The 20,494-nt window shown below is 38.8% G+C and overlaps 1 protein-coding gene and 1 long non-coding RNA gene across 3 annotated transcripts; one reads left to right on the top strand and one right to left on the bottom strand.

Moving 5' to 3' along the window:
• Window positions 1-2,193: 2,193 nt before the first annotated feature.
• On the bottom strand, window positions 2,194-4,591 carry LOC134365702 (uncharacterized). The gene is made up of 2 exons (XR_010022152.1): window positions 4,397-4,591; window positions 2,194-2,403 (listed from the first exon to the last, which is right to left on the bottom strand). It is a non-coding gene; the product is annotated as an uncharacterized LOC134365702 (long non-coding RNA).
• A 132-nt stretch (window positions 4,592-4,723) lies between these two features.
• On the top strand, window positions 4,724-16,773 carry DNAJA1 (DnaJ heat shock protein family (Hsp40) member A1). 2 transcript variants are annotated; one of them, XM_063081926.1, is made up of 10 exons: window positions 4,724-4,840; window positions 5,279-5,399; window positions 5,933-6,074; window positions 6,223-6,400; window positions 8,862-8,966; window positions 9,754-9,981; window positions 12,713-12,827; window positions 14,613-14,728; window positions 15,063-15,163; window positions 16,141-16,773. In XM_063081926.1, exons 3-10 carry the CDS (start codon window positions 5,943-5,945, stop codon window positions 16,357-16,359), a joined length of 1,194 nt encoding a protein of 397 aa, XP_062937996.1. In that variant the 5' UTR covers window positions 4,724-4,840; window positions 5,279-5,399; window positions 5,933-5,942; the 3' UTR covers window positions 16,360-16,773. The 2 variants fall into 2 exon arrangements, with proteins under 2 accessions (XP_062937996.1, XP_062937995.1); XM_063081925.1 differs by lacking the exon at window positions 5,279-5,399.
• Window positions 16,774-20,494: the final 3,721 nt, after the last annotated feature.

Below are 20,494 nucleotides of genomic sequence, written 5' to 3'. Positions count from 1 at the left end.
TAACTGCCCAGCCCTGGAGCTGGTGTAAAAACCAAAACAAAACTATAAAACACAACGAAGAAAGTGAATGTACACTTACATGTTCATGGGTGGGAAGACTCAACATTATGAACATGCTAATTCCCCCCAAACTGATATATAAAATCACTGTGATCACAATCAAAATTACAGTGGAATTTTGGGGGAATCTGCCAGCAACATTTTGGGGGGGGGTAGTCGGCCAGTACAAGTACCTTGGTCCTTGGTGTTATCAGCACCATGCTCTAACCAACTGAACTAACCAACCAGCCCTCTCCCATAAATATTCTTGAATTCAGTTGGAAGAATAAACATACTAAGAAAATGCAAGACTATTCTAATAAGAAGGAACAATGAGGGAAACTAGGCCTCCCATACAATAAAATATATTTTAATGGAAATTTACTGTACATTAAAAGTGGCATTTCACATTAGTCAGGAAAAATAAATTATTAAAACAAATAGTGTTATCACTGTGATTGCCTAAGGAAGAAGGTCCTGCAAGTTTTTTTCTATGCAAACTGTATCTCTTTTTTAAAGTTTTTAATCCAGCCTTTACTGGATTGGAATTTAATGTCATTTGTACTTGTCTTCACCTTGTTTTGTATCACAAGTCTCAATAAAATTCATGTAGCTTTTCGATAAAAAAAAAAAAATAGTGTTAGACAAACTAACTCACCATTTGGAGAGAAATAAAGCTCCATTACTTACAAATAATCTTCAGCCATTATACCAAAATAAATTCTAGATGCAACAAATATTTAAGTTTAAAATGGAACTTAAAGGTACTAAAAGAAAACCTGGAGGAATACATCTATAATGCTGGATTGGTGAAGGCTTTCTAAATACAAATGAAGGATGAGGGAGATGGGAAAGGAGGGGAGAAAAAGAAAAGGTCAAAACTTATCTACATAAAAATTTAAACTTTTATATGGCAAAAAAATGAATATAGCAGATATTAAGTGAAAAGCTAACAATGCATTAAATAATTGCAATACATCACAGACTAACATCTACCATTCCTAATATAAAAGTGCTGTTATATATCATAAAAATAATGGAGTTACACTATAGAAAAATGGCCAAATAATATGAATGGACAGTTGACAGAGAGTCATTAAACATTTAAAAGATGGTTAACCTTACTACTAATGAACCTCAAATCAAAACAGTAAGATACCACTTTTTATCTCTAAGATTGGCAAAGATTTAACAAATAAGAAGAAAAGACAGAATCTTGTTTTGGCAAGGCCCACTCACACACTGCTGGAAGCACTACAAACTAATATGTGAAGTTATATTACGATTTAAAACTTTCATTCATGTTGAACCAGCAATTTCAATTCTAGGTGCCCATCCTACAAAAACACTTGCATGAATACCCAAAGCCGTGTTTGAGAATTTCTTTGCAGTACTGTTAGTAAAACATTGGAAATTGCTGAAATGTTCATTAATAGGGGAATGGTTAAATTTTGGTGCCTACATGCTTTATACTATGAAGTCATTAAAAATAACAAGGTAGATTTATTTATCTTGACATGGTAAGATGACGATAAAGTGAAAAGGGCAAGCTGCAAACAGCATGCATAATATGATCCCGTTTCTACACAAAAAAGATCACATACAAACTTATTGCCAATATTTTTGTATTTTATGTAAATAAGAATGCATCTTAAAAGTGTTAACTTCTATTACTGAAAAGCCAAAATATTCAACAGTACATATTTTCAGCACCACTGAAATAGGTTCTATAAAGAAAAGAAATGTCACAAAGAACATATCTATTGATGGTTTTTAAGGAAATTAAGAATCACCTAACTTTGCTGTTACAGTGACAAGTTCAAAGCCTGAATAAAGAGGAGGGAATTTTATACTTTTTAAAGTTTAGGGAGCGGGCCAATTAGTTCAGGTGGTTACAGCGTGGTGCTGATAACACCAAGGTCCAGGGTTCGATCCCTGTTATGGCCAGCCACCAAAAAAAAAAAAAAAGAAAGAAAGAAAAAAGAAAAAAAGAAAGTTTAATTTTTTTAATAAGTACATTAAAAATTCAAGTTACAAAAATGTGCATTGTAAAATGTCTCCCTCCCATCCACCTCTACACAGCACCTAGCTCTCCACACAGACTCCGTATTACACATCTCCATGTACCTTCCAGAAATATTCCATGCACGTACAAACAAGTGCATATTTTTCTTTATTTAAACCAACTTTTATGGCTCTTACTTTATTATTAGTAAAGAATTACTCAATACATGAGCTTGCAGATTTTAAAAGTATTTTGATTATCAGATTTCACAGTCTTATGATGGCAGTCTCAAGGAGAAATCTTCATGTTTGTATCACACTTGCATCTTTCTCAAAGTTGTGGGAATTTCAGTTGGATTCCTGAGGCAGAAAAAAAACATTAAGCATGGCAATATTTAAGAAACACTAGACATGGTAATATTTATTGTGGAAACTTGTTTAAAGTGATTTGATAATATGCGTAACCACTGTTAGGTTCACAAATGCACGATTCATATTACAGTAAAGTAGTAACTCTTTTTTTTTTTTTTTTTAAGATGACCGGTAAGGGGATCTTAACCCTTGGCTTTGTGTTGTCAGCACCACACTCAGCCAGTGAGCTAACCAGCCATCCCTATATAGGATCCGAACCTGTGGCCTTGGTGTTATCAGCACCACACTCTCCCGAGTGAGCCACGGGTCGGCCCTAGTAAAGCAGTAACTTTAGGACTACAACTACATGAACAATATTTATTATTTATTGTTTGTAGATTGTTCTGTATTATCCATGCTTTCACACTTGCTGGTCTCTCTGTCTGGGATACTCAGCACCTGACACTCTGCCTTTTTTAGCATTTATCACACAACCTGTTCTTTTGTACCTTTCTGGTTCCCTCACTATGTGGTGAGCTACTTGCCGGCAGGGACCATGACTTACATGATTTTTATATCAATTACCAAGGCCTAGTACACGGCCTGGCAATGTTAGACTTTTAGTAAGCGTTGGCTTAACGAAAAAACTTTATATATACCAGAGGTGATGCTTAAGAAGGTAATACCTTAGATTGGGGAAATTTGCTCTTTGTCAGCCAAAGCAAAAGCAGAAAAATGAAAAAGCCTTTGGGAAACTGGAGATAGTTGTGTGTGACTGGAATGCAGAGTCTAAATTAATGAAAGCGACACGGCTGAAAAGGTAGCATGGGACTGCTTCCAGGATAAAGTTCAATATTCTTCTCTCAGCAAGGTATACCAAAAAGTGCAAACGTTTCCGAAGTAGCTTTGAAGTCTCATCTCCAGCCATCCAGCTCCCTTAGCTCTGGCTATATCCAATTACGTGTAATTTCCTAAAAACATCACATTCTCGCACACAGTAACCTTTCCCTGTGCTTTGCCCACTGCTGGAAATGCTTTTCTTCCTTCTTCAAAACTCAGCTCAACTGCCAATTTCCTAGGAAAATTTTACCTGATCGATCAGGTTAATATGGGAGCCTCTCCCCTGATGACCTCTACTTGATTTCCCTTGTAGCTCGTTGACTGGGTTGGCTCCCCGTAACGTCTAAATGATGTGAACTGGGCATTTTCAACTTTGCTTGCAATTACTTTTGGGAGGGGGGCGACGCGGGGAGGTTGGCCAATACGGGGATCAGAACCCATGACATTGGCGTTACCAGCTTTCCTAAGTGAGTAATCGGCCAGTCCTCATTTTCACCTTTGCATCTGCAGTTTTTTCGGTGCTAGATCCTGATGTGTTTGTTGTGTATTGAATAAAGACAACAGACCCCATTTCCCATTATGTCCCCCCTTCCCAACATCTGAAAGCCCAAAGCCTCACTTTACAGACTGTAGATCCAGGTTCACTGACTGGCGGGACTTAAAAGTTAAGTCAAATAATTATAATAATTTCTTTCGGTTAGCCTCTCTTGCTGCTACTCTGTAGCCAAACTGGGTGAAAGCCTGACCAGGGAAGAGTCCACGGCCTTCACCTTGCATCAAGGCATTCCAAACGTTTCCCTGTTTAGTTCAATCCCAGACTCCCTGCGCTCAATCTGTGGAAGCCAGCAAGGTCCAAGGCAGATAGCGAGTGTCTAGGGACCTGGACTTACACAAAGAGCTCTAACATCTTGGCAATTCGGTGGATTAGGCGGCTTTGGACTGCGCGTGAGGAACAGTAAGATCCAAGGCCTGTGAGATTGGTCTGGGGGCTAGGCCCGCCCAGCTGGGCATTTCTGCTTCAGCGGGTTTTCCAGAACCTCAGAGCTGAGAACCAACAAAATCAGAGACACCGACAGGGAATGGGGAGAAGACGGCGAGGAGCGTAGGGCTTTGCCCAGAGAGGTTCCCCTTATGGACACAGCTCCCTCCCGGGGCCCTGTACCCGAGCCTTCTCTGCCCTCGCGAGCGGCGTCCGCCCCACTGATTGGGAACCCTGAGTTGCCTCTGAATTGCACCGCTCCTGAGCATGCCCGCTCCGGACGGAGATTTCCACAGTCTCCCGTAGCTGGGTGGAGAAAGGGGCTCCAGAAGATTCCATGAGTTTCGGGAACCGGGCTTGCACCCACCCCCACAAGGCCCTTCGGCACAGCCCCTCCCAGCCCCCGCGCCGTTGCCCAGGTAACCGCGGGGCGGTGGCAGCGGCCGGCAGGGGCGGAACTTCCTGCGGGTGACGCGCCCAGGCTCGGCTACAAAAGACGAGGGCTGCGGCGCTCCGGGCGGAACTTTCCAGAACGCTCGGTGAGAGGAGGAAGAGCGGCGGTTCCCGAGCTGCGCACAGCTTCGCGCTCCTTCCCGCTCTCCCTCACCGGCCTCAGCCCGCTCACCGGTGAGTTTTAGCCCTCGCGCTTCCTCTTCTCCCCCGGCGGGCGCCATTGGCGGCGCCCGGATGCCGGATGGAGCCCTGGTGGGAAGGCAGTTGGCTCCTCGTGGGCGGGAGGGTTGTTGGTTCCCAGAACCACGATTCCCTTTTTGGTGGGCCGGTGTGGTGCCCCAGCATCCCGTCCCTGGCACGCAGCGAGCGAGCCCGTTAGCCTGCCTGGTCCTCCCCCGGTCCCCACGCCGCCTAAGATCGCCCAGGAACTGCTGCCTTGGGCTTCTCCTCCGCCCGCGCTCGCTCGGGGTGGACGACCCTGCGCGCACGCGCACGGGGAGGCAGGGGCGAGGGGCTGCGGGAGGAGCAGGGCGGAGGCTGCGGCTTTCGCTTCTGTCTCCCCTCCCTCTCTTTGTTGAGGGCCGGGCTTCCCCTTCCACCTCTTCGATCCAGTGTGGGAGGGAGAAAGAAAGGAAACCTTAATGGTCGGTGCCAAGTACGGGGGAAGCCTAACGACGTGTAAACGGCGCCGGCCTGAAAGCGCGAGGGGCTCGGCCGTGAAAGCGGAGAAGCTGTAAGCTGTGGGGTTGAAAAAACACTCCTAAGGATTGGGGCGCGGGGGGGCTTCCTCTATGCAGCTGGTGTTCATAACCAAGGTAATAAACCACTCCCCCAGCCCCGTGTGCCCTAATGTCTTTTTTTCTGGCGAGTGTGTGGCGTTTCTCGGATTTACCAAAGACAGTGATAACGTAGCAGCCAATGGACTGAACCTATTAATGCTCCTTTTGATTCCTGCTGTTAGCATTTTTGGGGAAGGGGAACAGGAAGAATCCATATGATCGTGTATGTCATGTTTGGAAGCTTTGGTGTGGGAGACTGGGAACCAGCTGCTAGAAAGAGGCTTCAGAATTATTCCCTGATAATTATTAATAGCTTATATTTAGTCTATTAGAATTTATAGCTGAGTTATCGCAGGAATTGTTACCTTTTTTGTGAAGTTTCAGAGAGGTGGATTTGGCAAAGAACAGATTGCTCTGCCTTAGCTTTGAGTTTTCTAATTAAAACCACCAGTTGAAAGCCAGCTAAAATTACATTTTCTCGTTTCAGGCTGTAGAAAATGGTGAAAGAAACCACTTACTATGATGTTTTGGGGGTTAAACCCAATGCCACCCAGGAGGAATTGAAGAAGGCTTATAGGAAACTGGCCTTGAAGTACCACCCTGATAAGAATCCAAATGAAGGAGAGAAGGTAAGTATACTCTTAAACATATCTGAATAGTTCTTTGTCAGATGTACAGTGTTTTTCTATTACTGCCTGAAGTTGAGAGTATATAATATGATGGCTATGCTTTGCAACAATTGTTTTTTAAAAAATGAAATTTATTCCCCCTAAACAGTTTAAACAGATTTCTCAAGCTTACGAAGTTCTTTCTGATGCAAAGAAAAGGGAATTATATGACAAAGGAGGAGAGCAGGCAATTAAAGAGGGTGGAGCCGGTGGCGGTTTTGGCTCCCCCATGGACATCTTTGATATGTTTTTTGGAGGAGGAGGAAGGATGCAGAGAGAAAGGAGAGGTAAGAATAATCTAGTCCACTCACAGCAAATTAAAGTAGCGGTTGGTCAAAGCAAATTTTTGAGAATTCACCCATTTTAAATTGTTGTTTGTATGTTGGTATAATGTTACAAACTGACCATAGGCTGCCTCTGCTCAATTTATGGTGTAGTTATTAGAAATGAGATTTTGATGTACCTAAAAATAGGCCAGTCAAGTGGTAAGGAATGTATTTCTAAACCTCTTGGATATATCCAACTTAATAGGTTATCGAACACTAATTAAGGGAACAAAGTATAGAAATGTAATTTTCAAAGCCCTTTTTACAGATCTTATTTGACCTTTTTTCCACCCCCACCCCAAGAAACCTAGTGGTGAGTACAGTGGCCTTTTTCAATCGAGAGTGTGTTACTTCCTCAAGCTCTTATAGCAAGCCAACAGCAGGAGAGCCAGGCCTGAAAATAGATTCATTGCCTCCAAATAGCCTGCTACCTGTGTAATCTTGCTTCAGCTTTATTATATCAAAATATAGTCAGTATCCGCTGGGAATTGGTCCCAGGAGCCCCCTCAGATACCAAAATCTGCAGATGCTCAAGTCCCTTATGTTAAATGGTGTAGTATTTCATATAATATATGCACTTACTCCTGTATGCTTTAAATCATATCTAAATTACTCACAATGCCTCATGCAATGTAGATACTACATAGTCATACTGTTTGTGTGTGTGTGTGTTATAATTTTTTCTTTTTTTTCTGAATATTTTTGATCCAGAGTATTTTCAATCCTCAGTTGATTAACTCATGGAACCTAACCCGTGAGTATTGAGGGTTGACTGCATTTAATATTTAGCAGAAAAGTGGCCTACAGACTGTAGAAATCTTGTTCATAGGAGTACCATGTTCCAGTGAAGAGAAGTCAGTATCACTTTGTGCCCAGTATAGTTTTATACAGACAAACAAGAGCTGATGAGTAGACCCAGTTTTAGAATAAACGGGCAAGCCATGAAATTTTACTTTGAGTTGTTTTTTGTCTTTTTTTTTTAAAGATGAGCAGTAAGGGAATCTTAACCCTTGACTTGGTGTTGTCAGCACCACATTCTCCGAAGTAAGCTAACCAGCCATCCCTATATAGGGATCCAAACCCGTGGCCTTGGTGTTATCAGCACCTCACTCTCCCAAGTGAGCCATGGGCCAGCCCCTACTTTGAGCTTTTTTAAGGTTCAGAAAGGCTTTGGAAATTGTTCACTCAGTCTTTCTTGAAAGAACTTCAATGAAGTAAAGGATTGTTATTTATTTTTAAGGAATTTACCTTAAAAATAAAATCTGTAATCCAGATCACTTGCTTATTAGTAAATTGTTAGGATGATTTATCCCACAGAAGAGTAATGGTGATTTTTTTCTTTTTTTTTCCCCTTTTTTCTTTGTATTTAAATTTATTTTTAAGTAAAGAATTGACCTGAAAGTTGTCAGTGCAAACTCTCCTGTATGGCCTAGATCATTGAGAAATCACTTTTTGGAAATTGTGCTTTAACAAACCCCAAAAGCTTTGTTTTTGTTCTATGTATAGTTAAAGTGAGAAGGGCAGCTTTCAGCGTGCAGAAAGAATGTTCATAGGGCCCATTGTGCGGAAAGGAGACTTGAGAACTTTTTTCAGTTAGGTGTAAGGTTTTTGTGGTGGATAAAGTCCTCATGGAAGGATCACTAGCTAAGAACTTATTAACTTAAGGGTTGGCACGTGACTTTATTTATTCTCAGTATGCTTATGTGATCTCAAACTTCCACTTCCTGTTCTAAGATTTAAGTGAAGCATGGTAGCGTTCCTTTGTAGCCACCAGGCATGTGTGGCTCTTTAAATTTATATTAATTTAAAACAAAAATAAAGATACAGTTCTTTAGTCTTCATAGAGTATGAAATTTAGCCTTTAAAATAACCATTGCTGGCCCAGCAGTAAATGAGCCATTCCTACTGAAGCAGGAATAAGTAGGAATTGATATTTTTCTGTGGTGATTCAATAAATACATCAACTTCACCAACCAGACTTAATTATGAATCTATTGTGCTAAAGAATTTTTGGATGAAGTAATTGGCCATGTTGCTCAGTACCAAACCAAGTGAAAGCTTCAAAGAATATATTGGGACAGAAATGTATGTTTGGATTATTGTGAAATATGCCTATTTAAATAACATTGGTTATCTCAAGGTCTTTTGTAGGTAATGTTTTTGATTGCCATATTTCTAAGAGCCACATCCGTCCTTAGGCAAATTACTTAATCTCTGACCCAGTTTCCCTCATCTGTGATTACATCACCATTTGAGGTTCATATGTGATAATGTGATGAACATTCTGTTATTGTAGATGCCCAACAGATGTACTCTGTGAGGCTCATTTGTCATTATCCTTTACCATTTTTAATAGTACCTTTGACACAAATAAGATGGCAGTATCTTAGACACATTTTTAATGGTCAGTATTTTGTTCTAGGTAAAAATGTTGTACATCAGCTGTCAGTAACCTTAGAAGATTTATATAATGGTGCAACAAGAAAACTGGCTCTGCAGAAGAATGTGATTTGTGACAAATGTGAAGGTACGGTATTTTAACATCTCTCATGCAATAACAAAATGAAGCCGAAGACTTTCTGGATATATAAAACTGATAAATGTACACTGTCTAAATTTTGAAGGTCAAGGGTTGGGATCCCCATACAAGCCAACTGCTCAAAAATGATAAGTAAATAAATAATATTTTAAATCTTTAAGAGTACAGTGTGAAGAAAACCACCTGAACCTACCACCTAGAGAAATACTAGCAAAATATCAGCACTTTCTTCTATGTGTGTGTGTTTTGGGTTTTGATGTTTTTGTTTGTTTGTTTTTTAATGGCACTGGCCAGTACAAGGATCCTACAGCCAGCTTTTTTTTTTTTTTTTAAATAAATATAAGTGATTTTATTTATTTGTGGCAGCTGGTCTGTGTGGGGATCTGAACCCATGACCTGGGTGTTACAAGGCTGCACTCTAATCAGCTGAGCTCACTGGCCAGCTCCTTATGTGTATATTTTAAATGCTGTTTGGAATCAAATTAATTTGGTATTCTCTTTTTATAAGTACAAGTTATTTGTTGGACTATGGTACCTTCTAAAGAAAATAAAATCTTTAAAATGGTTTTATCTCACAGATGAAGTAGTTCTAAGAATTTTGCTTTGGGAACATATTCAAGATTCTGAGATGGCTCCTTATTATTTTTAGGGCAGCATTCCATCAGGCCTTGAAAATATTAAGAAAAGTATAGTATTTTAGGAACTGTCCTATTAAAACATTCATCACTGTATCTGCTACTAAATTTGCATGTAATCTTTCTTTTAAACTATTTAGGCCGAGGTGGTAAGAAAGGAGCAGTAGAGTGCTGTCCCAATTGCCGAGGCACTGGAATGCAAATAAGAATTCATCAGATAGGACCTGGAATGGTTCAGCAAATTCAGTCTGTGTGCATGGAGTGTCAGGGCCATGGGGAACGGATTAGTCCTAAAGATAGATGTAAAAGCTGCAATGGAAGAAAGATAGTTCGAGAGAAGAAGATTCTAGAAGTTCATATTGACAAAGGTGAGTTCTAAGCCACTTCTCATTATGAAGTCTTGAATGCCATGGCAAGTGTATTAACGCTACATTTTATAACCTTTTCAAAAAACTGTCCTTAATTATGTGTCTGATTCTGTCACCCAGAAATAATTATGCTACATGGTAAATAATGTTCTTCCAGCCAGACTTATTTTGCATATCTGTATTATATTACACAAGAATACTTTAGGGATCTCCTCGATTAATATGTATAACAGGGTCATGATTCTGACATCAGTGGCATTGTAAATGATTCAGTAGTGTTACAAACTTAATTCTCTCCTGTTAAACCATAGTTCTTCCATATTTTTTAAAATTACAATTAAACTCTGTTCACATTCTTAATATCCTTAGGAAATATTAGATTAAAGGATATGCATACTTTTAGATATTTTGAGGGGGATTTAGGTGAAGAAAAATATTTTTTTTAACTGTTTAAATATGCTTATTAGTCCACTTTTTAATTGGCTCATCTGCCTGTTATTGTGTTAAAATGTTCTATTTCTTAATTAACTTGTAAGAAGTTACTTTTATTCTTTTTGTTGTTGTTTTTAATAGGCTGTAGACCAGTCAGTTTCTACCTGTTGGGCTCTAAGTTATAAATAAATGTTTCCTGTTCATATTCTTAGGGTTTGATTATTTTGTCAATTACTTTTATCAATTTATAAAAATGTTTTTAAATGTATTATTATATAATAGTGTTGGGTTGTTAGTTGTAGAAATTTTAGAAATGTATGTAACCCAGAGAAAGTTAAAACCTAATTCTGTTCTGAAATAGTCAACATTATGGCAGAGATTTTTTAGACTTTGCTATTTTCAAATGAAACTAGCATTATACAGTGCATACCAATCTGGAAGTGTTAATATTATGAATATCTTTCCATATTAGTTCATACACCTACTTTTTTTCTTTTTTCTTTTTCTTTTTTTTTTTTTTTAATAAGATGACCAGTAAGGGAATCTTAACCCTTGACTTGGTGTTGTCACCACCACGCTCTCCCAAGTGAGCTAACCGGCCATCCCTATATAGGGATCTGAACCCGTGGCCTTGGTCTTATCAGAACCACACTCTCCCCAGTGAGCCACCAGCCATATACCTACCTCCATTAATTTAAGTGGCTGCAATAGTATTCTGCCATGTGAATCGTGATACTGCTGGCCCCCCACTCCCATGATATATATTGAAAAGTAAAAAAAAATTCCTGGCCAGTTGTTGAATTTAACAAATCTATGTTTTCCCCTTAATTGGCACATGTTTAATAGGATTTGTACAGAGGATTTTTCCCCCTCTGGTAAGATGTCCCCTCTTGCTACCAACAGCATGTATATATGAGGGGACCAATTGTAAGTGAAGCCATTTATGCTGTGCTTGCCCGTGCTCCTACGGTAATACCGAACAACCAGAAAAACCTAGCTGAGTTTAATTGCTTCGCTAGTGTTCAGCAAGACAGTTACTTTGTCTCATACATGATTAAAAACAGACTTTAATTTTGTTAGTGTATGATACTGATGTTGTGCTTTTAAGTCCTTATTTAAGAAGTATGTATTGAAGTATTTGTGGATTAATGGATATGGTTGGGTTTTGCTTTGAAGTAAGTTGGGGGGACATGGAGGTTATAAAACATGAAATATTAAACACGAGTTAACTACTGAATCTAGATTGATAGATAGGAATTTATGGTACCGTGTTTATACAGACTTATTTTTTATACTAAAAAGTGAAACAAAATTTTTATGTTAGGCAACCTCAGTGATCATTTGTTCAGGAAATAAGAGGTATTGTCACAGTGGAATGACCTACAAGCACAGGTTTTCTTAACATGAGTTGTGTTTAAAGAGATGTCCAATCCCTAACTGAACAAAAATATGTGGAGCAGAGATAGGAGGGGGAGGGAGTCTCAGTAAAAAAATGTTGGCCTTTTAAAATTGTTTTGTTCGAAAATACTCTTCTCCCTGTACTTTCAACATTGACCACATGTGCTTAGGGAGTACCCAGCACTAATTATCCTTCTATACAGGGACTAAACTGGTTCTTAAACAAAATGATTTATGGATTTTTAAGGGTTTTTTTAGTAGGTTTATGTGTAGGTTTTCTTTTTTTTTCCTTTTTTTTTTTTTTTTTTTTAAGATGACCAGTAAGGGAATCTCTACCCTTGACTTGGTGTTGTCAGCACCACACTCTCCCAAGTGAGCCACTGGCTGGCCCTTGCGTAGGTTTTCTATATGTAGATACTAGTACTGTAATGAGAGAAGAAGCTCTTGATTTGCACTGCTATTGGACTTAACAGAAATTAGTTGATATAGGTTCTTATAAATGAAATAGTTAGCATTTATTAGTTTGCCAGTCACTGATTTGGTGCCAGGATAGATCCTGTCAACAGCCTAACGAGGTAGGGGTCTCTGTGGGAAAGTTGAGACTTAAGAAGGTTATGCAACTTGCTTCCCCAGGGTAATTCGGTCAGTAAATAGCAGCTCTGAGATTTGAAGTCTGGTCTGTTTACCGCTACAGTTTGTGTTCTCCGCTGTGATAGATTTCTTTAATAGCATATTGCACTGAACTAATTAAGTGGGCTTTCTTAGTCATTTCTGTGATATTTAGCATCCACAAAGGCTTTAACATTTTACTTTTCATACACAAACAAATCTGTCTCTTGGCAGACTTTGTGATTCTGACCTTAGTTGGGTATTCAGTAGGAGTATAAAATTAATCTTTCAGGCATGAAAGATGGCCAGAAGATAACATTCCATGGTGAAGGAGACCAAGAACCAGGACTGGAGCCAGGAGATATTATCATTGTGTTAGATCAGAAGGACCATGCTGTTTTTACCCGGTAAAGACTTTAATCAACCACTTAAACTGATATCTTGCATATTTGGTCTTTTTCTTCTTTTTTTTTTTTATTTAAGTGAGCTTTCCATTACTTTTAGTACATATTTCCTGGAAATAACCGAGAAAAGTATAGGAGAGTTGAGTTACATTATATGTATCTTGTAAAAGGTTGTTAACCATTAGCATTTCAATCATAAAAGAGGCTGAAAACAAATAGGATCATATTTTAGCTTTTTGTCTGAAAATGAGTTACTACCTAATCTGGAACTTGAAACATATATTTCAATTAGGAGATGTTTTATATGACCATAAACAGGTAGCAAGTGGCTGGGGGAAACATTGCTAGACAAAATTTTGCCCTCAGTCAGTTAAACAGTTAAAAGTAAGTGCCCTAAAGCTTTTACCAGTTTTCAATCCTGAATTCATGATGAATTTAATTACTTTTTTTTTTTTCTTTTTATAAAAGATGACCAGTAAGGGGATCTTAACCCTTGACTTGGTGTTGTCAGCACCACGCTCTCCCAAGTGAGCTAACCGGCCATCCCTATATAGAGATCCGAACCTGTTGCCTTGGTGTTGTCAGCACCACATTCTCCCAAGTGAGCCACAGGCTGGCCCTTAAATTGAGTTACTTTTAATTGTAAATATCCAAAACCATCTCTTTATGAAACTAAACTTAGGACTCAATATTAAGTATATATAAATTCAGATCTACTGCTATGAAATGTTTAATACTGAGTTTATGGTGAATTTATACTGAAGCACAAGAAAAATTAGTGGTTAACAGTGAATGTTTGTGTTAAATATATCCGTAGCTAGTTTCAAAACATAATGGAGTAGATGTAGGTTGGGGACAAAACCTTGGAGGAACTGGCTTAGAATTAATTATAAAGGAATATTTCACAAGTGCCTGAAAAATAATGGGAACTGCTGTCAAGCTTAGGATTTTTGTGCTATCATTTGAGGTGAATCCACAAGAGTTTTTCCCAGGGAATATTTGTCTGATTAAAGATGTGTTTTTTGTTTTTTTTTGTTTTTTTTTTTTTTTTTCCGTGACCGGCGCTCAGCCAGGGAGTGCACCGGTCATCCGTATATAGGATCCGAACCCGCGGCGGCGGGAGCGTCACCGCGCTGCTAGCGCAGCACGCTACCGAGTGCGCCACGGGCTCAGCCCTAAAGATGTGTTATTAATATGGATTGGAAAAAAGGAAAGTCTAAGCATTAGAAGGAGGAAGTGGGCTGTTATTAAATAGAAAATACTATGTTTGCTCACAAAATTCCAGGCACTGCCTTTTTTCATTCCAAAAAATTCTTGCTGTCTCTTGAAATTGGTCATATCCTCACTATTTAATTTAATAGAGCCTAAATAGTCCATGACCCAGCACAAGCCTGTTAAACTTACACCATAACATCCACTATCCCTAACATATGTTCGCTTTCTTTAAGCCTCTTGTCAGAATTGTTTTCTTCATCCTTTGAGAAACCAGATTGAAGATTAGGTAATTTGGGGGATAGTAAGGATAGTAAGTGGTAGAAACTGCCAAGAGTGTGTAGAAGGATTTCAGAGGGAAAGGATTCTTGACCTTTGAAACCTGACTGGCAGGTTCCAAATATTTACTGTTTCCAGTTTTCAGCTCTGTTAGATTTTTAGAATGGGGGAAGAAGGGACATCTTTGTGAAAGACACTCTTGCTGTTGGGAAAGAAGAAAACAGTTGTCTATTGTGGTACTTCTAATCATTGGTGATTTGAAAAAGGTAAATATACGCCATATTTGCATTCATACAGACGAGGAGAAGACCTTTTCATGTGTATGGACATACAGCTGGTTGAAGCACTGTGTGGCTTCCAAAAGCCAATATCCACTCTTGACAACCGAACCATAGTCATCACCTCTCATCCAGGTATGGTAACTAGATGATCTCTTTTTATTCTAATGTTTTCCCCTATCTCCTGATAACTAAGTAGTATAGGCACTGAAAGAAAACAAGTGTTTTTCTTCCTTGGTAATATATCCTTCTCTGGGCTGAAATGAAGTCTTAAGATCTTGGTTCTTTTTTGGCAGCTCCTGGAAAACCCATAAATGAAAGGTAACAGGACTGTTTCACCACATAGATTTCCTCCTGTCAGTGAGCTAGGACATTTCTCTGTTCTTAGTTTCCTCCCCCACCCCCCCACCCCACTGCCTCATAAAAATGTAACCATACTTAAGCAAGAACTTCGTTTTGATGTTTTTAGGTCAGATTGTCAAACATGGAGATATTAAGTGCGTGCTAAATGAAGGCATGCCGATTTATCGTAGACCATATGAGAAGGGTCGCCTAATCATCGAATTTAAGGTAAGCTATAAAGTACTCAAGAATATTTGTGAATGATTAGTTTACCAGGAACTGATAGAATTACATTTTCTGCATGCTGAGCATTCTCAAATTTATATTCCCTCTTGTCCAGGAAGAAATAACATTGATCTGATCTACAGTTGTGTTGAGCTTTCCTTGTTAACAAATTGGGTGTGGGTTTATTTGCTTCATTAACTGGCTGTTTAAGGATGGACTGGGGCTTGGCAAAATACTGTAAAGCTTGTTTTGTTAATAGTATGATTCATAAAGCACCCCAACCATTTTCCTCAGTCTTTTTTTTTTTTTTTTTTTAAGATGACCAGTAAGGGGATCTCAACCCTTGGCTTGGTGGTGTCAGCACCACTCTCAGCCAGTGAGCCAACCGGCCATCCCTATATAGGATCCAAACCCATGGCCTTGGTGTTATCAGCACCACACTCTCCCGAGTGAGCCACGGGCCGGCCCTCGGTCTTAAATTGTCCTCTCACCCACAAATACAATAATTAAAATGTCTTTGGGTAAGAGACTACCTTTTGAATAAGAATAGCTTTGTTTGAATTACCTCTTTAAAAGGATTAGATTTTTTCAGGATGGTTTCTTGTATTAAAAAGTCAAAAAAAAAAAATAATAATTGGGCTGGCCGGTTTTCTCATTTGGTTAGAGCATGGTACTGATAACACCAAGGTTAAGGGTTTGGATTGCTACACTGGCCAGCCACCAAAGTAAGTAGTTGCTGAGTAGAACAATAGTTGTTAAAGTACAAAGACCTAACCTTTGTCATAATCCCTAAACTCTAGTTCAGAGTGCCAGATACTATGCCCTTTAGAACATGTATTCTAACCTGGGATTGGTAGAAGCACGTAAAGATTATATGTGGTTACCTGTGTTTTTCTGGAGAAAATAAGTGCATGATAATTTGTCCAAGCAGCTAATGATGAAGTCAAATTGAACTTATAGTGGAAACTTGTTTTTTATAGGTAAACTTTCCTGAGAATGGCTTTCTCTCTCCTGATAAACTCTCTTTGCTGGAAAAACTTCTACCTGAAAGGAAGGAAGTAGAAGAGACTGATGAAATGGATCAGGTAGAACTGGTGGACTTTGATCCAAATCAGGAAAGACGGCGCCATTACAATGGAGAAGCTTATGAGGATGATGAACATCATCCCAGAGGTGGCGTTCAGTGTCAGACCTCTTAAATGAGGCCAGTGAATAACACTCACTGCTGGCATTTTATATGCAGTAGTGAATGAGTGAAGGACTATAATCATAATATGCTTACTACTTGCTATTGTTTTTGTTTTAATACTCAACTATAGTAGGGTTTTAAAAGTTAAATGAAGAATAAACGCAAATATAAAAGCTCTGACTTTGCCCTGTATGTATGACTTCAGTGTGCAAGATGAAGTTTAATACTTGTGAAAAATACTTTTTAAGAAGTTCTAGCATCTGTTTGGCCACACCTTGTAATTGGTTTCAGCTGTGTACATGGACGAGCTTAGACTGAAGTGCTAAGGATATATATATTGAATTGATGTATGACCCGTCATTGTTAAGCTACGAAATTAAAACTCTATATTTAACTGGCAATCAAAAAAAAAATTTGTAGAAAAGTGTTGGTCTGTATAGTTATTTGTATTGTGGGATTCATTGTGATGCCTCTGCATTTATTCTTATTGCCTCTCCTTGAAGATCGCATAATATATAATTTAGCCTGTGGTGTCAGTGATAGAAGGTGATACCTTTCTAAAGAAGGGGTTTATCATAATCTTGAGGGCTTGTACTTCTGGAATTGCATTCCCTTCTGTTGTGCCTTTTTTTTTTTTTTTTTTCTTTTATATATATATATATATATATATATAATACAACGTTGACCAGTCCTGGTTACATTTTTTCCCCTTTGGACCATAAGCCCCTGAGGTATAGTGATTTCCAGACCTGGGTAACTTAGAAATTAAAGTGAAGAGACCTTTACATGGAGAAGTAATTTGCATGTATAGTATAAGAAGGTGTTCCTTAGGTATGTTACAGGCTTACTCTAAACCATTTGAGTTATGCTTCAAAGTAATTGTAATTTAATATTGGTAGTATAGCAAATTATGATGAGTAGCTCTACTTGTATGTTTTAAAATTCATCATATGTTCACATGCTTAAATCTAGGTATCAGAATTTAAGCAATTCTTGAAATGTATGAATGTGTCCTTAATACACTGATTACAAAGCATTTCCAGTGTGTGTCACTACAGGCTTTTTTTTCCCAGACCGTCAAAGCATTGACTTTTAACTAATTAAGATATGTAACTCTTCATTTTAACCAGTTCAAATGAGTAATAAAAAAACAATACTATTACCCATACTGGCCAGCCTCCAAAAAAAAAAAGTTTACTGATTGAATTATAGTTAAATGTTTAAAATTAAACAAGGATGAGGAGTTAAAGTGGAGGGCTTGAATAAAGAACCAAGAAAAAAGGGGGCTCAGAAAACTTTGCAAACACTGGTGTGTATGAGAGAACTTTTTTGTCGATATAATCTGCCACTGGTTCTGCTGTATCTGCTATAATCAGGAAGCTTAAACATTTCCAACTTGGAAGTGGCCTATGTCCTAAGTTCCCCTCTAGATAGTACTTTAATTGAAAAGGAGAAACTAAAATGCAGGGGGGATAGTTCCCAAATCTTCAGTGTTTCTTGTCATAGTTAAGTCAATTCCTAATTGACAACTTCTTCACTTCATCTCCTTATGAATTTTGTTTAGTCTTTGCCAGACAGCTACCCTAATATATTTAATGCATGTGAAGTAGATGTTCAGGAAAGGGTAATTGATCAACATGTTCAAAATAATACTTGTTTCAAGAGATTTTAATTTTTACTGGGTATTTACAAATTCAGAAAATATCTACAGTGAACTTGTGATGCATTTAAGAATATTTTTTAAGACACTTTAAAATTTTTATAATCCTCAGAGGTTTTCATAAACATCAGTCATGAGGAAAGGACATCAAAACCACAGTGAGATACTTCATACCTACTAGGATAGCTCAAACCACAAAATGGAAAATAAGTGTTAGAATGTAGAGAATTTGGAACCCTATATATGGATAGAGAATGTAAAATGTCGGCAGCTGCTAATAGCAAAGTGTGGTAGTTCCTCAAAAAGCTAAGAATTACCAGTGACCCAGCAATTACACTCCTGGATTTATGTCAACGGAGGTGAGAACAGGAGCTCAGTAACTTGCATGTCAGTGTCTATTGCAGCATTATCCACAGTAGTCAAAGTGAAACAACTTGTGTGTCCAACAAATGAGTGGTTAAACAAAATGTGTTAAGTTGTATGTTTCAGTATTCAGCCATCACAAAATAGTTTTGATACATGCTACAACATGGATGAACCTAGGAAAACATGCAAGTGAAACAAGCCAGACACAAAATGATGTATGATTCCACTTCAGTGAGCTATCTAGGCAAATTGATAGAGCCAGAAAGTAGAATGAGATCTTCTAGGCTTGTGGGAGGAGGCAGTGGAAATTAACTCATAATGGTTGATTTCCTTTGGGGTGAGGAGTGAGTCTTGAAAATCATGATGGTTGTACAACATTGTAAATGTGATTAATGCCACTGAGTTGTACACTTAAAAACTTAACATAGTAAATTCTGTTACATATGTCCTAACAATAAAAAATCCTAAGGACACTAAAAATAGTAATATAGTTAATATTCTGGAGAGGCAAAAACTGACAGGTTTGCCTATGTAGTCTGTGAAAAGCAAAACCTTTTTGAATGTTGACCAAGATGGTCATCCACCAAAGTACTGGTTCCGTGGCCCCAGCACTATTTACCCTGTGATGCTTTTGCCTATTCTTACTTGTAGGAAATAGCAGTAGAGGCTGAGAACATCCCCAGAAGGTGTCCTTGGAAAACAGTGGCAGATCTTCCTATATGTGAAATTAGCCTCACAAGTTTTTTTTTTTTTTTTTTTTCTTTTTCCTTTTCTGCAGACATGATTGTAGTATTCACAAGTTTTTTTTTTTGTTTTGTTTTTTAACGTATGAAACTGGTTCTCAACCTGGAAACTTAAAACATCGATGAAGTCCACCTTCCAGGGATTTTGGTATAATTGTGCTGCGTGTAGCCTAAGCATCAGGATGATTATATGTGGCCAAGGTTGAAAACCACCAACATGGGGACATAGGTATATTAACCACCTGGGACAGAGTGATACTCCTGTTAGGGGAATTGTGAAAAATCAAATAATGGCACCCCTTACTATTGCTAATTTTAAACAAGCTCAGACTAGGGGAACTTCTGAACTTGGACATACACTTCATGGCAATTTCTTTTCTTGAAATAGAAACGGAGCTCTAAAAGCACAATGAATGCTAGCAAGCTGCAGCAATACAAAATGCTGTTTCAAGAGTTTGTCATTCACCTTTATCATTTAAATTTGGCTATCCGCAACCTTTTGAGACTGAGCAATATTAAAATACCTACTTTATATATGAGCGAACTACCTTCTAAAAATCTACCAGCTCTCAAATTTGAGCATACTTGCTGGGCTCCACCACTAGTTTCTGATCCTGTATGTCTGTGGTAGGACTTGAGAATTTGCCTTTCAAACAATCTAGCTGACACTTTAAAAACAAGTGAAGAAGGTACTGAATTGTGTCTGAGGTTTATGTCATTTGCTTTTTTAAAAAAAGTTGGGATAAATACCTTTGTCAGGTCGTTCAATGTTTTCCAGTGTTAATTCAACTGAGAGGGGATATAGGACAAATGTCCTTATGCTCCTGGAATTAATTTTAATGCCACGTATTTTAGGTTTTAAATGCTAGAGAGGACTGGCTATCAGCTAAATCCAGCGGGCTGCAGCAGAGTGGTTCCCAGGGGACCTGACTCCACACAATTTCAGAAGTGAGCGAGCACTGATGCCATCATCCAACTTCCTTTCACTTAGCCTCTGCCACCGGCTCAGAACACCATTGCTGATTACCAGTTCTGTAAAGTGAAAGCCCAACAGCACCACCAGATGTCTCGCAGCGCCCCCCTCCCCCCCAGCCCGGGTAAGGGGCATTCCTGGCCGGCCCTGGCCGTCAGCCCCGCACACGCACAGGCCTGCCCCGCCTCCATCTCTTCCACCACACTTTGGCCCCACGCGCTCGAGGAAAGCTAGCCATACAGTAACGTGGAAAGTACGTTCCCATATTTTAACAGAAACACTTTTCAGGTTTGTACAAAATGAAGGACATTGTAGAAAGACTAACAAAGGTTACCTGGGAAAGGCAGAAGATTCATTTTCAACTTTGCATTTACTTGTTACACCCGATGCATTACTTTATTAA

This window comes from Cynocephalus volans, chromosome 17, assembly GCF_027409185.1.
Source record: "Cynocephalus volans isolate mCynVol1 chromosome 17, mCynVol1.pri, whole genome shotgun sequence".
NCBI classification, from domain to species: domain Eukaryota; kingdom Metazoa; phylum Chordata; class Mammalia; order Dermoptera; family Cynocephalidae; genus Cynocephalus; species Cynocephalus volans.
Note: the sequence above shows the minus strand (reverse complement) of the source record. Positions and strands in the feature narration are given on the sequence as shown.